Below are 18,560 nucleotides of genomic sequence, written 5' to 3' on the forward strand. Positions count from 1 at the left end.
TGTGTCGGGTGGAGGTGCACATTTTTTTTGTTCCTTTATAGTGAATAAAAAGTTCTACTATTCTCTACAAATGGAGAAATGACACAAAATTATAGGCTAGACGACTTGAGACACGAGCTACGCTTTCATTACAAAAAAATTTGAAGCATGAAGCATCATTGCTCTTCTCCATGGTGGATTTACTGTACAAATCTGGGTACAATTAATATATTTTCACTAAAGAATAATGTACCAAAAAGAATATACTTCAACTATCATCTGTGGCCTATCAATATTATTCTACACGTTACAGAATCCCCACTGCTGGATTTGTCAATCTGCTGAAGATGCACTCAGCACTATGTAACTAAAAACGGGTTGAGTATTTGCAAGATCTCAATTTCATTGAAGATGTAAAGCCGGAGTGTCTCTTCATAAATCAATATAACCTATCGTTTCAAAAGCTCTGTGCACCAGTTCAAAAGTGTCTGCCAACTTCAATGGCATCTCTCTCCTTTGTACCTAAATAACACATGAGAAGTAAAATCAAACATCTTTGATGATTAACCTTTGCTTTATTCCATCATGAACTTTCAAAAGATGGTCCACAACATGAAATATATAAAGATATTCACCTCAATGGTTCAGCACTACCATTACCCAGGAAAAAAGAAGTAAATACTTGGTGGAAACAAATAACCGCTTCATTTTGTTCCGTAAATGGAAAATATCAAAGAGACACAAAGAGAAGCAAGCTTCTAAGCAGCATAGCTGCTGAAAAAATGAAGGTTCGACAGTTGTAACTTGTAAGCATATTATCTAAAAGGGAGCTGTCTACTATTTATAATCAACTCGGGCTATGGAAGTCGAATTGACTAATTCCATACTCCAATGTATGACAAATTTCACACGTTCGGCAAACCTTTTAAATGCTGACTGATAGTAATAATCTTGCTTTTTTATTCTTTCTTTCTATTTTTTGCAAGAAAAGACTGGGCAAGAAAAAAGGTTAAGATTATGTTTCAGATTAGATCCAAGTATTAAAATCCACAACGAAAAGAATGACAACATTAGTTCCTCTATCCTAAATTAAAGTATTTATCAATTGTAATACTACATTCTGCATCATCAAATTGCAAGCTCTTTTATCTGTGACTGTGCATAAAATTAACATGTATAATATTGGGGAAAACTGTTCAACCTGATAGTTCACGCCCCTTGAATAACAAATTATATTTCATATAGAGGGATTGAGTTCATTAGCATCGTCCACTCAGACATAATTTTATTGTCAGATCTCCATTCCCAAGCAAAATAGGAAAGAAAAGAAAAGGTCCTATTAAGCATGAACCTATGTATACTAAGAAAACAGGATAAGCAAAAAGAAAGACAAAGTAGCTTTAAGAACAACGATAAGTCAAACTGTAACTTACAGTGTGCCCCTAGGTGATTTCCATCTTTGTTGCATGTGAACAATCTTTGGTGACAGCAGAACCGCCATTTGCAGATAACTCCACAGGTTTGGAGTTACCAGCATACTCTTCTTCACATGTAAACTGAAGTTGTTTCTCCACAGACTTGAAAACAGCAGTCCTCCTGGATCTTAACCGGTATGGAGGAGATGCATTAAAAGCCTTACCATTAGGACCAGTGGTACTAATACCATGACTGGTTGGACTGTCGAACAAACTTACATCTTGAGACCCAGACAATTCCACACTATTTTTGTTTCTTTCCTGTCCTTCAGGAACCGTGACTGTTTCCCTCACTGATTCACTATCAACTATCCTAAGTTTGTTAGGAGGTAAATGTCCTTGGGCAGACTTTCTTTTCCGCAAAATAGAAGGAGTGTTGGGGAAGGTCTTAGCAGCTATTTTCAAAATTGATTCAGGGCTTCGATTACCTAAACCACTGCTTTTCGCAGTAGGAGGAGTGAAGAAACTAATAGGTGACAAGTTCGGACTAGACTCGTACTCATGCTGCAAGTAATGCAAGTTTGAAATCCCTGAATCAAATGGAATAGAGCTGTCCACTGGTGGCGGTTCATAGTACAATGAACCATAGCTAGGAGTTTGAACTGGCACAGTTGAGCTTTCAACTTTGTCTTCAACTTGTTGACTGTTGAATTCAGAATTCTCATACTTTGGGTCACTGTTAATATCTGAATTCTCAATCTGAGGCTTGCTGTTTACACCACAGTTTGAGAATGTTGGTAGCGACTCCGAGTTGCTGCAACTAGGATCCATAAGAGACAATCTTAGCCTCCGGTCCATGACTTCAGAATCAGCATGCTCATCTGGAAGAATACTTGATGAACCGCACATGTCCTCAGAGCCGGAAGACTGCAGTTGATCCTTGCCATTATCATCCACTTTACACATGTCTGCGTTTCCAGACAATGTGTGAGCACTTGATTCTGATCCTTTATCTGAATCAACAAGCAATCTTGTAGTTGCAGTGGTTCTATTGGTCTCTTTAGCACCATTTGGGAAAAAATTCTTTGATACTGGTGGAAGTTGCCCATTTGCCAAATAGAAAGCGCACATGTCCATGTCAAGAGGTTCGGAGGACTGCAAATGATCATTGCCATCTTCATCTATTTTACGTCTTTTGTCTGCATTTCCAGGCAATGTCCGAGCAGTTGAATCTGATCCTTTATCTGAGCCAACAAGCAATCTTTTAGTTGCAGTGGATCTATTTGTCTCTTTAGGAACATTCAGGTAACTATTCTTTGGTGGCGGTGGAAGTTGCCCAGTCGCCAAATAGAAATCTAATTTCTTCTTCAAGGAACTATTCCAATGATTCTTTATTGCATTATCAGTCCTGCAAACACAATGTTAAGTTATATAAAACACTTGGTATAATAAGAGAAATAATGCTTTAGATATCACTCGAATGAATAGTCTCTTTTCTCATAATGTAAAGAAGTTTTAACCTAGATTATGTCTAGGTTTAGATTTATTGATGCTGAGCCAAAAAAAAAAAAAAAACACCTTTTAACATATACTGCCAGTATTCAGCAAAAAGACTTCCAAGAGATGGGAAAGAGATATAAGAACCCAAGCTTAAAACATATTTCTGCTACAATAATGCTACAAAGAGGGAAAGAGATGGGAGAAGAAAAAGACTTCCATTCCCGTATTCAATTTCCTGTTTAAGGTAGACAAACTAATTGGTACAGAACATCCTAATGTCATGAAAACAGTTGGGTTTGATTGAAAATTGGCCTCCAGCAGAAAAACACTGCTACATACACACCTATAATAATAATGACAGAACATCTGGCTTCACTGTGTACAGTGTATTTAAAACTGCTGGCGGATGGAAGCATTAGCACCTCAATGACATTTATAAAACAACAAATCAAATAAGAGGGATACCTTCCAGGTAAAGCCTTAGCTATTTCAGCCCACTTGTTTCCATGCATTCGGTGGGCATGCATAAGGGCTAATTCCTCCACCAACGTCCAAGCCTCCCTCTTTATATCTGGATTTAAATGATTGTGCCACCTGATGAAAAAAATAAAAAATTGTAACAAATTAATCCTCCATTTAATCAGCTTCTATTGCTTTTCATGAAGAAACAACTGAAAAGTACAAAAACTCAAAGTAACTATAGAAATTATTCCTCAATCAAGGAAAACAGAGTATCATGATGGTGTTAACTAAAGTATCATGATATCAATGACTAATGAAGGCTACCTTTCTCGGCATTGTTTGCCTATACGACCAGGCAAAGACTTTGATATTAATGACCATTTTGTAGGTCCATACTTTGCTACCAGTTCAACGATTTTATCATCCTCCTGTAAATGAATAGAAATCAATTTCAATAATGAATCCAAATTGCATATAACACATCAATAAAAAAAAGGTGGTAGGTTCCACCTCTTGAGTCCATGGTCCTTTAACAAGTTCTGGATTTAGAACCTTCTGCCACCGATGCAGACATTGCACTTCTGATCTATCGGTAAAATTTTGAGCTGCAAACACAAGATACTGTCACTTAAAGTAATATACTGGAAGAATGGAGGATACAAGAAATCTAGATTTCTATGTAAGTATATCTTCATAGTTCTCCCTCTTTTGGTAATTCACAATAAACACAACTTGATGAACAGTACCATCTTCTGATCTAGGATGACTAGCTTGCTTTGAGTTTCTAGGCTGAATGATACTTATTGTTCAACATAAGAAATTTACTTTTAGAGTTTCTAATATTTAGAGATTCCATGTGTTAAGCATGTCCGAGCAGACTAATTCCACCTATAATCCCAATACATACTGAAGTTAGTAACTACAATCTCGGGCTAACTGCTTTCTGTTTGTCCGAGAAACACAATCATAATTCATAATCATGATTAAATAAAAAGACAAACCTATTTTCTTCCAGTTCTTCCCCTTATACTTTTCAACTGCGTTCCTCAATGTCTCGTCCTGTAGCCAATTCGACAGGTTACAAATTACTAATATATCCAACAAGAGGTATGCAAAAGAAAACAAATACAGCATTTTTAACAGCAGTTGATATGAAATGTCAATGCTATCATATTATAAGTTAAAGCGATTGACCATAGTGCTCTCAAATACTTTGTTGTACATTATTAATGCCACAAGTGATAAATCCATTTACTCTAAAGTACATGACAGTGTGAATCCTTTCCAAGTTAGATGACTTAATGACTGACATTAATGGACCTCTCTCAATGCTTTGGTAATACACAAGCAAACAATCATGTTTCTAGCTGATGATACAAAGAAGTGAACATATGTCGAAAAACTGGAAATGCTAACCTCCTGAGGAGTCCAACCACCCTTGGCTCGCCTAATAGGACCGGTGATCCTCCTGCAAAGTAAAATTACACAATTCAGTTCTCCAACCTCCCATCATGAAAAAATACAAAAGCAAAGGGGCATTAAAGTAGCATAAGGATTCTCCACAGCGCGAAAAACTCCAAATATCCAATGCATACAACTAACAAGATTAAAACAAATTTATAACTAAAAACGGCAGCTGTTAAGGACTCAAAGGAAAGTACTTGTTAACTGGAGAAGCCTCTGCCGGGCTGCTCCCAATCCCAGGGGACTTGAGAATAGGACTCTCACTGCATTCAGAATCCGAGCTCGATGCAGCCGTGGATTGCTTGTTCACGAGGCAACGCTCCTCTATTGGCACTTCACTTCTCCCCTTCTACAAAACAATCACACGAAAAAAACCCCAAATTCCAATCAACATAAAAACACAAACAACCAAAAACCCTCAAACACTAATCCCTACAACAACAAAAAAACCCCAAAAAAGCCCCCAACTTTACTCCAAGATCTCCAAAACCCCACCGCCTTAGACCCAAGCACCCAAAACCCAGATCTTAAATTCAGTTTCCAGATCAAAAAACCGAAATTACACATAAAGCCACGATTTCAATCACCAACCCAATAACCTCACAACAATAAAAACCAAATTCCACGTCCAATTGAACCCCAAAACATGATCAGATAGTTCAAAGCAAGGCTCTAAAAAACCCAAAAAAGATTGAAACTTTGAGTACCTCTGGTGGTGAAGAAGTAGGGGGAATCAAATTGAAGCTCATCGAATCGATTGCGCAGCCCTTTTTCTCTGAAACATGAAATTCGAGCTTTTCTGGGTTTCGAAAAATCCTCGCCCGTTGAAACGAAGGAGAGAGAGAGAGAGAGAGAGAGAGAGAGAGAGAGAAGAGAGAAGAAAACCAAATAAGAAGGGGTAAAAACGGGAATTAAAAATATATAAATCTGAAAACTTATAACGAATATATAGCACCGACGTCGCCGTTAGGTGCCGTTTGAGTATTTTCGTGAGGGGGTTTCGGAAACCCTATGGGTTAACGGCGGTTAGAAACGTTAGGGGGACCGATAGTTTGAACCTCAAACGGCACTCTGAGGTGTGTGTTGGTTAAATGTCGAACTGGTTTGGGAGCTGCGGATGGGCGGCTTGGTTCGCGGGCGATGATTGACCGTTGGATTGGGATTAAATTGCACGCGGTTTAAGTTTGGAAAGGACGTTTTTGCTAAAATTAATTAGAATTAAAGAGATGGGCTAGATCTGTGACGGTGTTTGATGGGGTTTCGCATGTGTTGCGTTGGATATACTCAATATCAGGACCGTTGCTTGGCGGTAAAAGGAAAAAACCATTAAAAGACAAATATATGTAACTTAATTTTTACGAAAATTGTAGCCGCAATAAGATATGTATGAGACCTTGTCTCTGTTTTATTTTTTATTTTTTCGATATTAATTTTATGATAACAATTATATTGTAGTAAATAATTATTAACAAGTCACAGTTTATCTATATTTACTTGTCTTGGTTACATTAACGCTGAGGGTGAACAATTTAAGTGCGTTGCATCATCAAAATCTAATAGGTTTACATTATGACATGTTCATGTCAACAAGAGCTTCATTGCTTGTAACTTCTAATTTCTTGTCATTTTCATTGGTGGGGGACTATTGGAAATCGTAACATAATATTCAATTAGTATAAATTAATGGATATGATATTCTCTTGTACCTTCTAATTTCTCGTCATTTTCATTGGTGGGAATTGTTATAATTTATATGATTATATCATTATATACGATAATACACATGATTCGTCAGAATCAAAATTGCTATGTTTTGATTTGAATTATTAACTATTGTATGATTGTCTTCTTCAAGTTTTTTTTTTATAAGAACAACGACGAAGGTAAAACAATATTGTCGACTTTATGTCATTGCAATGGCCAATGTGCAAGTCTCCATCAAAATTTGTCATTCGTCTTCCTCTGTTTTCACTTTTGAGCAATTTAGTTGTTATTATATATTGTGTTCTACCTTCACTTGGAACATATACATCATAGTTGTGATTATTCCCTAACATCCATGTTTTTTTTATGGGAATTGCTTGGTAGTGTTTTGAGCTTTTGTTGGCATAAGAAGCAATGTTACATGTGATCGATTTAAAACAGAAGCTCACAAGCCAATAATACAAGGTTTGCAGATGAACACAAGCTCCCCATGGCATCAGCTGCACGTTGGCAGATGAACACAAGTCCCGCTCACAGTAATTTGCAAAACTGAATTTTCACTTGCGACCTATAAGTGAAATCTTTGCTTTTATTCAGGTTGATATGTGTTTATACCTAGCTTACATATGCAAGACGTCTTCCCCATTATCACTTTGGTACCTAAGCACTAGTGTTTACTATAGAGCAACTCTAACAGGTTTCTCATTTTTTTTATTCTTCTCTATTTTAGGGAAACATAGGCCTATTATGCTCCAACAAACTCCTTATCGATCTGTAGGGATAACGAGGAAAGAGAAATTCCTAAGTTTACAACATTTTCTGAAGTTTTTAGGAAGAAATATGGAGGTTTTGGAGATTTGCTGTGAAATATAAATTCTGTAGAGTTGAAGACTTGAAGACTGAGAAATCACATATCAGTCAAATAAATGCAAAATGTCATACATATTTAACCAATTCTCAACAGCAGCTAGCTCGATCGCCTCTTTATTCTCACCGATGAAAACAATGCACTGTTCAACAAAATCCTGGTCAATCCAGCATAAGAACATGTTTAAAATTCTAATTCATAATATATGGGAAATACTTATAATTGGAACACTCGAATCAAAAATCTGTTTTTATCATGTTTCATCATTTCCTAGTTAGCACTGGTGAAAACATTGCTTTTTTCCATAAAAGCCCTAAAGCCCTTCATATTCACCACGGACTCTCTTCCTATTTTGTTCTTCAAACTGGCCTTCCATAATTCAATTGTCTTGGGCGTGACCCCTTTCACCTCAAGATATTTGACCAATTCCTTCTGTAAGTTAGCCAAGTACCTGGTGAAAACAAATGATTAAGATCACATAATCAATTCTAAACATAAAGAGTATCATTACAATGAAGCTTTTACGTACTTGCCGCCGGTTTTGGTGACATCAAGGTAATATTGCTCCGGTTTCTTGATTGAAAAGTGGTCGACGCGAATCTCATCAGGGAAAGAAGTTACATCCAACTTCAGTTGTTTTCCAGTACTTTTTTGGAAAATGTTCACTTTCATTGCAATGCCAGAGTCTTCTTCTTCATCGTCTTCTTCTACTTCATCATCGAATTCATCATCGTCATCATCTTCTTCTACTTCATCGTCTTCATCATCATCTTCCTCGTCTTCATCTTCATCTTCATCAGTTTCGTACTCAGCTGACACTCGAATGACTTCATCATCAAGTTCTCTTTGGAGATAAGTCTCCTTGGTTTTTAGGCCATATCCTGAACGAGTGATTATTTCAAAAGGAAACTCGTCTGAACCCTCCACTGCCTATAAAATGTGAAATTAAACAAACTCATCGATACTAATCAACCCCATCTTGCAGTTAAAGTTGGTTTCATTCATCAAGTAGTACGCAGGCCAGAAAACATAAAGCAATTCTAAACAAAAAAACATACTCACATGAAATCTTTCCAAGTCCTCTTGAACATTTGCGATCTCACACTTGAGCCCATTAATGAGATCCTGTGTGGCCTTCAGTTTCGGGGATGCCGGAGATGGATTTGTTTTGTTGACTTCACGGCGCTTAGCACACACCCTTGCGGATCTGATGGAGCACACGGGGAGAAAAACTATGGAGGAAGAGTATGCCGGCAGCTTGCGAGACCCGGAAGAGAACAAAGCCATCTTCAGATCTGTTGAGCATGGCTGCGCTACCATTTTCTCCATTGCTTCACTCCACAATTTTGAAAATGGACTAGGGTTGTATGTTTATTTATTTCGATGGAGACGGCTTTATACAGGGTTTTAATCTTTGCTTGGGGATTACGAAATGACTCGAAAAGGAAACAATCTTGGGCAGTTAAAAGGATATTTTGAGATCAAATCACAAAGATAACGACTCGAAAAGGATACAATTTTAGGCAGTAAAATGGATATTTAACGATACAAATGCATCGTAATTGCAAGCTGGGGCTGCAGCAGTTGTTTGAATGTTTGATTTTTATACGCACCACACCACACTCGATTGTTAGAGATAAAAAGATTCTTGCCTTTAGCTAGTTGATCCAATTACGTACTGAAGTGTTGTTATACATAAATATTCTACAATTAGCCAAGTCACTGTGCTACTGATGCTCTCCTCCATATTCTTCACAAGCCTGGCCAAGCCCCAAAGTCGAGCAACAGGGCAGGGACCAACATTGTTAAGTCTTTGATATCATAAAATCGCAAAAGAATGTAAAAGCCACACATGCACACACTAATCGGAAATGCTAATGAAACAGTGTCAACCAAAGTCACAGAGAGAAGCTCTTAATACAATCACATAGGCAACTTCAAGCTAGCTGACAGAAGGATACCCATAATATGAATAAAAAAACATTTGCCCCGAGTGTCAGTTATCCAGATGCAAGCACGAACTAGACTACGCATCAGGACATTCAACTCAAGGTTATTGAGATGCAAGCACGATTTAGACTATGCATCAGGACATTCAATTCAAGGCTATGCACCTGCTTGCTTATGTTCATGCCCAATTGCTCTTCTAAAAATCTCTCCAAGACTCCTTATAAAAGATTTGACCTTGTATCATTCTCAGAATACAATTGCTTATGGTAACAAACTAACTCTTGATTATCATAAAATCAGAGGCATGCAATACCATCGTTTCCTTTAATTCACATCCTACAATCATAGCCACAATCTAATAGCTACAGCAACCCTGCTTCAGTTTGTTGTTACCCTTTTTCAAATACAGCTATCACTGCAAACTGAACTAATGCAAGAATTGGAAATGAAGATGCTTTATTCATGCCATTCCCAACAAAATAGGAAACAGAACCATCCATATAAGAAGCTCATCAACATCCCGTGTTTGAGCCCAGCCAAAACATTCAGTTAAACCAATTTTTCTACTTTCATACAAATTGTAACATAAGTCCATCCTCTATAGTAACTAAAGGAACCATTCTAGATCCTAGGTTAAGCAAGTAGAAAATTTCACAAGATCGTCATACCAAAAATGATCTTTGGATAGAACACCTAATCCTGGGTGGCTGCTCCCTGGTTCAGCTCACCAAATCTCATGCCAACACGCATCGAATGCTTCAGGAACTTCTCAGCACACCTCCGAACACACTTTTCCTCTTGCTTGGTCAGGGACTTGCGCGTAAAGCTATCCACACAGTCATTGAAACAACTCTCCACCAATGAATTATACATCTTCAAACTGCAAAATTGGACACAAACCCATACTCAATCACAGACTTCAACATAAAATTCCATCATCTCCACACTCAAACCTGACTGAAATCAGGTCCTAATTGCCAAATTCCCAATACAAATTTATGCTAACAATCAAAGATTCCATCTTGTTGCTGATTCATGTTGGGTATCTCATCAAGAATTCATAGTCTAAATCAACATTAAATTCTGAAAGATAAACAAGAGCAACCCTATTGTAATTGGAAACAGAGCGATCAAATTCACCAAATTTGTATGTAACAGATCAGATTAAAGAAAACCTGTCACGAATCTGAAGCATGTCGATCACATTGGCCAATCTGTTCTTATCTTCTTCAGGAAGATTCGCTACGTCCACCCCGGGTAGCAAGCCCTTGTCCCCCATCTCTTCCAATTTCTCCAATCTCGTCGGGGTTTAGGGTTTAACAAAAGAAGAGCCTCTTCATTTTTATATCAGGGGTGTTTGCTGAAAGGTCCTCCAAATTATCCCTAACTCCATTATGGCCCTTTTCCGTCAGGCCCACTTAATATCTTTCTTGCCCAACAAGACCCCGTTGTGGGCCAACCCGAATTCAAGTTTACGAAAAAGCCCAACCTCGACTGCTGTGTTTCCAACGGTCAATACTTTTCAAAATCCCTATTCCCCCAAATTCAAAACCACAATTCCCATTTCCTCATCTCCAACATTCTCTCACTCTCTCTCTGACTTTCTTCAAATCCAAGCTAGATTTTCATTTCATAATGGAAGCTCCAGAAGGTTCTGCGACTCCGGCGAAGTCCGCAAGCCCTAATTTGACCTCCAAGGTCCGAGTCATCGTTAGGGTTCGGCCTTTTCTCCCCCACGAAATCGCCGCCCTCAACGGCGATCTGACTCCCTGCGCCTCCGTTCTCGAGCTGGAACCTCAGACGTACACTGAAGACGTCGTCGTTCATCTCAAAGATAAGGAAACAAGGTCAGGAAATTTTCGAAATTTTGAGATTTGGGGTTTTTTGTTTTTGAGGATTTTCTGTTTCGCTTTTGGATTCTGGTAATTGATTGTGGAGCTGTGTGTGTTTTTTGTAGCCGGAAGGAGTGTTATCGGTTAGACTCGTTCTTTTCGGAGGAGGACAACAATGTTGCAAGGATTTTCTACAGGGAAGTGAGCCCTTTGATTCCTAGAATCTTCCAAGGCTTCAATTCCACTGTGTTTGCTTATGGAGCTACCGGTAGCGGAAAGACTTATACTATGCAGGTTTGAATCTGATTTGTCCGAAATTAGCGAAAGCGTAAAGTATTTGTGTTAGGAATTTAGGATCAGTAAAGTAAATTCTTTGTGTTTTGAGTAGCTAGGTGCTAGATTTAGTCTAATTTTATGAAGAAGTTGGTTTTTGTATGTTTAATTCAGTATGTGATTCATGTTCTAGGGGACGGATGAGATGCCGGGGCTAATGCCACTGGCCATGTCCACGATCCTTTCTATGTGCCAGTGCACGGGAGGCACAGCTGAGATTTCATACTATGAGGTCTATATGGACAGGTGTTATGACCTGTTAGAGGTCAAATCTCAGGAGATTTCTGTTCTGGATGACAAAGATGGTCGGATTCATCTTAGGGGGCTCTCTAGGATGCCTATAAGGTCAATGCAAGAATTTGATGGGGCCTTGTCTTGTGGGATTCAGAGGCGGAAAACTGCACATACGGGTCTTAATGATGTCTCTAGCAGGAGCCATGGGGTCCTCGTGATTTCTGTTTCCGCTCCTTGTGAGGATGTTCACGGGGCTGTTGTTACTGGGAAGTTGAACCTCATAGACCTGGCAGGTATTGTTTCTGGTACCTCTTTAAGTAGCTCAAAAGAGATAAACTGCAATTTGAAGTTGAGTTTATTTCTGGTCTTAGTTTATGTGATTTGATTTACTTCAATTAGGCATTTTTACATGGAAGTCAAACCTATGTGACTTGTCAGGTCTTGTTTCTCTACCTTTCTAATTAGCTTTAAAAGTTATGTAGTCAATAAGGAATTGGATTTCTCTCTGTTTCTAATCTATGTTTTTACTTTAACCAGGTAACGAAGATAACCGAAGAACTTTCAATGAAGGGATTCGTATCCAAGAGAGTGCAAAGATCAACCAGTCATTGTTTTCATTATCAAATGTGATTTATGCATTGAACAACAACTTATCCCGAGTTCCCTATAGAGAGAGTAAATTGACTCGCATCTTGCAAGATTCACTAGGTGGGATGAGCCAGGCTTTGATGGTTGCTTGCTTGGTAAGGAGTTTAAGCTAGCAATGCTGTGTCTGCCCTGTTTATGTTCTTTTGGAATTTTAACTAGAATCATTTTGCTGTGATTATAGAATCCAGGGGAGTACCAGGAGTCAGTTCACACTGTCAGCTTGGCAGCTCGGTCACGTCACATCACCAATTTGGTTCCTTCGGCTCACAAGCAGGAGACACCAAAGGTTAAAGTAGACATGGAAGCCAAACTTCATTCTTGGCTTGAATCCAGAGGAAAGACAAAGAGTGCACAAAGAGTTCAACCATCAAGTTCTCCTTTCTTGGGGAAACCTCCACTCTCCTCTACCAAGAAATTTAATATCAACCTCAGCTCACTGAAGAAGCTTAATACTAACCGACGTGATGGAAAGGAAAGGTATGAGTAACTAATGAACTGCATCTTTTATGATATGTACTTGTCACTCTTACGGTCTTACCTAATTGGACAACCCTTTTGCAGGACGATCACTACAGCTGTCAGAAATTTATTCAATGAAGGTCCAGTTGATAATAATTTGGAGGTAATTTAGCAAAGGGATGGATAGGAATGATGGAATAGGACTAGGCCATAGCATATCTGTCACTGAGGCCTCTATCGGTTCATTCTGTAACCTGGTTCGTCGCATTAGACTAATTCATGATATCGAGTAATGTCGGACATGACTTTGTATGGTTGAGGATAATTGGTCAAGAACTTAAGGATATAGCTTTGAGTTCATAGCTCCACCCTGAGATGCAACTGAATTACATCCTAGTTAGTTTACTTTCTGTTTTATGTCCATGTCATGTATTTACAAGTTAAAGTTTGTTTTCAGAGCCTGCTAAATGCTGCTAAGGATAAGGGCGATGCTGAAGCTGGTGGATCTACAGGCTTGCCGGGTATATTTCACTTGTTTACTAGCTATGCTACTTTGAATACAAAGACCCTGCACAAACTGGATTCTTGTCTTCTTTTGTACGATTCAAAGCTCGTTTTATTGCTCCACCCTGTGATGATTTGCTACTGAGTTCGTTCATGTTTCAAATACTTGTATCTTATTTGTGGATAGGTGAGTCATCAAACCATGACGAGAACCCTACAAGCTTTGTTAATTCATCACCTGTTGGTGAGAGGAATAGCATACTCAAAAGTCCTTTGCGAAAAGTTCTTTCCCCTGTCAACACAAATATAAAGCCCTTTGATGCACTGGTAACCAATGAACCAAGGACACCGAAGACACCTTTTCCTGTGAATTGTATGGACAACAGATTCCAGAATCTGGGAACCCCACTAGAGAAATTCACTGCTTGTAGGTCTCAAGTAAAGGTACAATTATACAAGTAGCTGAAATGAGTTGTTTAACCTTTGAAACATGTGATCCTCACTCTCCTTTTTTGTTGCACAGAACTACCTTGTCCAAGAATATGTTGACTTCTTAAACACAGCCAACAGGTGTTGTATTATTCATCTCTATGTTTCATCATTGTTATTTGCAAGTTTTGCAACTATTATGTAATAAATGAAACTCAATATGTCAATTGTTTTTTAAACTGCAGGGAGGAGCTACTGGAAATCAAGGTTCATGTCTAACTTCAGTCTGTTAATGCTGCAGAAGTGTCTTCTTACAAATGATTCTTTAAGCCTCTTCTTTTAGAAGTTTCTCATTTTAGTGTTATACAGGGAATCGGAGGCAAATATGCAGACTACATACTTGAACTGAGAGAAACAAGCCCTTTACAATCGGTAAGCTAAATTAGTCAGGTGTTTTAAGCACAGATGAACTTTCAGTTTCGTTTGAAGTGGGCATTAAAAGAGTGTGTTTGTTTCAGCTGAACGATTTGGAGAAAGTAGGGCTCTCTTCTAAGCAGGTGAAATAATATATCTACAATTGAGTCAATGCTTTAGCCATCAAATGATGCATGATACTAAATTGATATTCTTTTACAGATTCACAACCTGTTTAACAAAGCTGCAATAGGAATATTCGATCAGCAAGGATACGCAACACCCAGCTGTGCTGCAGTTTCTCAAGTCCAGTAAGACTCGCAAAGTTTCTGTAGACTGACTCCTCAGATTCAATACAGATTTGAATCACATTGTTGTAACAGCTAATCTAGCTTTGATTGATCTAGTATGAGTTGTAATGTGTATTTGTAATTTCGTAACAAAGGCATCTTAGAAGGACTCCATGCCTTTGATGATGATCTAGTATGAGTTGTATGTAATATGTATTCGTAACAGAGACCTCTTAGAAAGACTCTTAGGCAGGAGACCTCGTTGTTAACGCAGGTCAAGAACTGGGCAGAGCTTTTCAATGATGGTTACCAGAATTGACTTTGTTGTGCTTTTCTTTTCAAACGTCATTCCCATTACCTAATTTCTTCAAGGCTATCCTTATCCCGGCCCCCCACACATCAAAGTAAAACAGAGGAGGGTAGTTTTCATTTCATTATAATCAGAAAACTTACACGAATTCCTCACACACTTAGATACCAAGTTTATACACAGAAAACAGACACAAGCAGCCATGACCTTAATTCACCCTTCACAGATCCTAGCCTAGTAGGAGCTGCAGAAAGACGACGAGCCATGACTACTTTATTCTGAAATACAATTCTAGAAAGACAGACGCACGGAATAGAACTATTATAGAGCTATTATTATCAAGCTTTTCTTCTTGCAGCACTAGATATCTTCCAGCTTTTCTACTTTCAGAAATTCAAGATCTCCTCGCTCACTTGCAAGTGCAAGGGTCGCAGGTGCAGTTGACACACTTGCAGCCACTGCAGCCTCCCTCAGTGGCCACACCAGCCTCAGCCTGTCCATAGTTCCTGCAGATTAAAACCCAAGAAAACTAATTAGCAGAAAAGTCGTATCATTTGGGATTTTTCAAGATCATACAATCCGTTTCAGGTGTACAACATCTTAATTTCTACATGCAATAGTGATCCAAATCCTCCACCTTTTAGGTTCTCAAGAAGAATCATCAAGTTTCGCCAAATCAAAAACTGTTTAGTCATTTGATCTGATCAGATCACCCTCATCTCGTTATGAACCCATACCCTATTTGGATTATTTTCTTTTTTCGCTTTCTTTTCGCAAATGAAACGATCCGATCATTGAGCTGCATGTCTCCTCCTAGAAAATGCCTTAATGAAAATGTACAGCAAGACAAAGATACTTACAGTTTCTGTGTTCCCACGACACCCAGGACAAGAGTCTCAGAGGCAGAGCTCTGCTCTGTGATGTCAGCATAGTTGCCGCAGCTGAAACATAATCAAAAATCGTTAACAAACCCTGATCTGAGAGAACCAATAACAACAAGAGATTAAAAAAAAAACCATCTGAAACATTACCCGTTGCAGCCACTGCCGCACTTGCAGCCAGCTCCGCAGCCACACTTTCCTCCGCAGCAAGACATGGTTCCTCAGCTAAGAGAGAGTTTGAAACGATCAAAGAAAGATTTGAGATTCGATAAAAAGACTGAAATCACCAACTCTGTTTGAACGAGCATTCACCGAGGCCAAGGGGTTCCATTTATAACGTAGGGGAAGGGGGAGAGTGATGGATATCAGCCGTCCACGTGTATGGATCATACGTCATGTCTATCCATGCATTCCAGTCCAACCCTTTCTGTTTCTGTTTTCCTCCACGTCTCGTTTTATTTTGTAAAATAAAACGTATGTAAAATAAAACGTATTGAATGCCCCCATCTCTCTATTAAGTGGGAGTTTCTGGCGTGTTCTCGAAGTGTACCGAAGGCTTTGAGTTGTGCATCGTCTGATTGGTGATGCCTGGACAGATATAGCCTCAGCATGAATTAGATAGTCAAGTGCTTGAAAATATCTTTTTTTCTTTTTCTATGTTAGCCACAAATAAGTATGGAAAATTGATAAATGATGATGGTATAATTTCATGAGCCTCATAAGTGATGATGCAAGAACCTTCAATACTCACCGAATAGTCTTGGCGCAGTTTGATATTGAGTTTTGAGAATTAAAATCACTTATAATCATCATTTTAGATAAATATTTTATTTGGTAAAATCTTAAAATGTGTTTATTTAGAATTTTTTAATTTAAATAACCACGTTTTAGAAAACAGGTTAATGTTGTTTATTTAAAACCGAGTTTTTAAACCATAATATCAAACTAAACTGACCTTTTAAGACGTTTTTCAAACATCATTTATACATGTGGCATTGTTTCTAGACTATTCAATGACGTTAATTTGTAAAACGTCATGAAGTTTAATAAATGTCATTAAATGTATTTTGTAGATGGTAATTTTTACAAGTGAGCTCACAAATAGCAGGCTAATAACCATGCGCCTAAACTCCAATAATTGTGCCCTGCGGTAAGTCTGCAGATGGTAATTTCTTTTAGTGATGAAAGTACTGATGGAGTTCATGTAATGGAATTGGGAGCAATAATTGATGTCAAGAATAAATGTCCAGGCAAAGCTTGGCCTCCATGGGAAGTGGGCATTTCTTTATGGACTGGTACAGCAGTAGCTTTGGTTTTTTCTATTCTGGTACTACAGTATAGCCAGTCTCTTCAGCAATAATCAAATAAAAACAGGCAGTGAAAGTTGACAAGGAGAACTAGCTAGTTAGGATATTTTAAACATCGATAGGAACAAAAAGAGAATAGGATAAATCACGATAAAGAAGCAGTGATAGTCAGATTAAAACTTGTGATACTATCCGTCAACTGAAAAGGACTTGTGACCTAACCCAGCTATCTAATCCGTTCACTCTCAGACTCGGTCCTAATTTCATACATTAATTATGAAAATCTTTGTTTACCAACTAACAAATACATATATACGATGCAGTAGGATTCAGCAAAATCTAGGCAGTCATCATCAGAGGACGTTATGAGAAATAAGCCTCATAGTTTTAGTCTCCCATGGATAGATCAAGATAGGGTTGACACCGGTAGGTATATCGATTTTATTTACAATATCATGTATCAACTAACTTATGATTGGTAGACAAAATTCTCTACCAGAACTAACCGCCGAAGTAGGTATACCGACTTAGTTGGTACGGTTGGTAATAAGTATCTACCAAGTTTAGATTGTGGTCCAAAAAATGAAATGATAAATATAATTTTTTCACAAATATAATGCAATGATATCTTTGGTTTAGTGATATGTGGTCATATTTTCCATCAGACCAGTTATGGTTTCGAAACATACCTCTTGCCAAAATTTAAATTTTTTATATTTTAATTGTATTTATATCTATAGGATGTTATAAATATAAAACAATACATATATTATATATTATACATATATTTTAATTGTTTTTACATATATTATACATTTTATAGGTTGTTTATAAGAGGTTAGAGGTTCAATTCTCGTTTTCTACATAAATATGAGTGTATTTTTGCATAATTACACATACATGGTTGGTACGGTATACCGATGGTATGAAAATCTTAATACAAAGTACCAACCATGTTACCAAGATTGGTACGGTATACCATACCAAGTAAGTTAAGTCTTTGGTATACTAACTAGGTTGGTACTGTTAATACTCGGTTAGTTGATTTCGATATTGCCCAAATTGCCAGCCCTAGATGAAGCAGTTTAGGTTAAGCTTATAGACTAAGAATACCCACTCTGGGATGGTTCTGTTACTTCTGCATCTTTTAAGCACCAGTAGCTGGAGCCTGGAGGCTTGAGTAACCATTTTACATTCATCTAATATTGTTTAGTTAATCCAGACAATTCATGTTCTGATATTGATAAATTATATAAGGAAATTAAGAACTGTCAACTGATGTACAGTAGATCGATCGAGTTCGAGTGGTGCCATGGTGGGTTCTAAATTCTCCTACACCTCAGATTCGCTTTGTACTGGAAACTTGATTGAATTGTAACGTACGTACCTCATCAAACATGACATTCTAAATTATTGTTACAAAAGAAAATATCTTCTCTCGAATATATGGTCTTGTTAGGCGCAAATGATCATCAACCGTTCATGTGTGGATGGATGAGAACAAATTAAGCTCTTGATGAACATGCATATATATATATATATATATATATATATATATATATATACTACTCTACTAC

General features: G+C 37.9%; 4 protein-coding genes across 4 annotated transcripts; 1 reads left to right on the forward strand and 3 right to left on the reverse strand.

Annotated features, from left to right (window-relative positions):
* Positions 1-126: 126 nt before the first annotated feature.
* On the reverse strand, positions 127-8,726 carry LOC101314398. Its single transcript, XM_004305155.1, has 11 exons — positions 8,455-8,726; positions 7,922-8,322; positions 7,726-7,843; positions 5,018-5,169; positions 4,773-4,824; positions 4,358-4,415; positions 3,867-3,961; positions 3,681-3,784; positions 3,360-3,488; positions 1,413-2,802; positions 127-501 (listed from the first exon to the last, which is right to left on the reverse strand). The coding sequence occupies exons 1-10, from the start codon at positions 8,719-8,721 to the stop codon at positions 1,422-1,424; spliced, it is 2,757 nt and encodes a 918-aa protein (XP_004305203.1). The 5' UTR covers positions 8,722-8,726; the 3' UTR covers positions 127-501; positions 1,413-1,421.
* Positions 8,727-9,774: 1,048 nt separating this feature from the next.
* LOC101308103 (mitochondrial import inner membrane translocase subunit TIM9-like) lies at positions 9,775-10,643 on the reverse strand. Its single transcript, XM_004302740.1, has 2 exons — positions 10,518-10,643; positions 9,775-10,222 (listed from the first exon to the last, which is right to left on the reverse strand). Exons 1-2 carry the CDS (start codon positions 10,619-10,621, stop codon positions 10,036-10,038), a joined length of 291 nt encoding a protein of 96 aa, XP_004302788.1. The 5' UTR covers positions 10,622-10,643; the 3' UTR covers positions 9,775-10,035.
* Positions 10,644-10,977: 334 nt separating this feature from the next.
* Positions 10,978-14,682, forward strand: LOC101314684 (kinesin-like protein KIF22-like). The gene is made up of 13 exons (XM_004305156.1): positions 10,978-11,189; positions 11,300-11,468; positions 11,641-12,034; positions 12,279-12,484; positions 12,571-12,866; positions 12,951-13,011; positions 13,306-13,369; positions 13,540-13,796; positions 13,876-13,922; positions 14,027-14,048; positions 14,151-14,213; positions 14,300-14,338; positions 14,418-14,682. The coding sequence occupies exons 1-13, from the start codon at positions 10,978-10,980 to the stop codon at positions 14,508-14,510; spliced, it is 1,923 nt and encodes a 640-aa protein (XP_004305204.1). The 3' UTR covers positions 14,511-14,682.
* A 208-nt stretch (positions 14,683-14,890) lies between these two features.
* On the reverse strand, positions 14,891-16,021 carry LOC101306936 (metallothionein-like protein type 2 MET1-like). The gene is made up of 3 exons (XM_004302736.1): positions 15,827-16,021; positions 15,656-15,736; positions 14,891-15,301 (listed from the first exon to the last, which is right to left on the reverse strand). The coding sequence occupies exons 1-3, from the start codon at positions 15,889-15,891 to the stop codon at positions 15,205-15,207; spliced, it is 243 nt and encodes an 80-aa protein (XP_004302784.1). The 5' UTR covers positions 15,892-16,021; the 3' UTR covers positions 14,891-15,204.
* Positions 16,022-18,560: the final 2,539 nt, after the last annotated feature.

This window comes from Fragaria vesca, linkage group LG6 (genome assembly GCF_000184155.1).
Source record: "Fragaria vesca subsp. vesca linkage group LG6, FraVesHawaii_1.0, whole genome shotgun sequence".
Taxonomy (NCBI): Eukaryota; Viridiplantae; Streptophyta; class Magnoliopsida; order Rosales; family Rosaceae; genus Fragaria; species Fragaria vesca.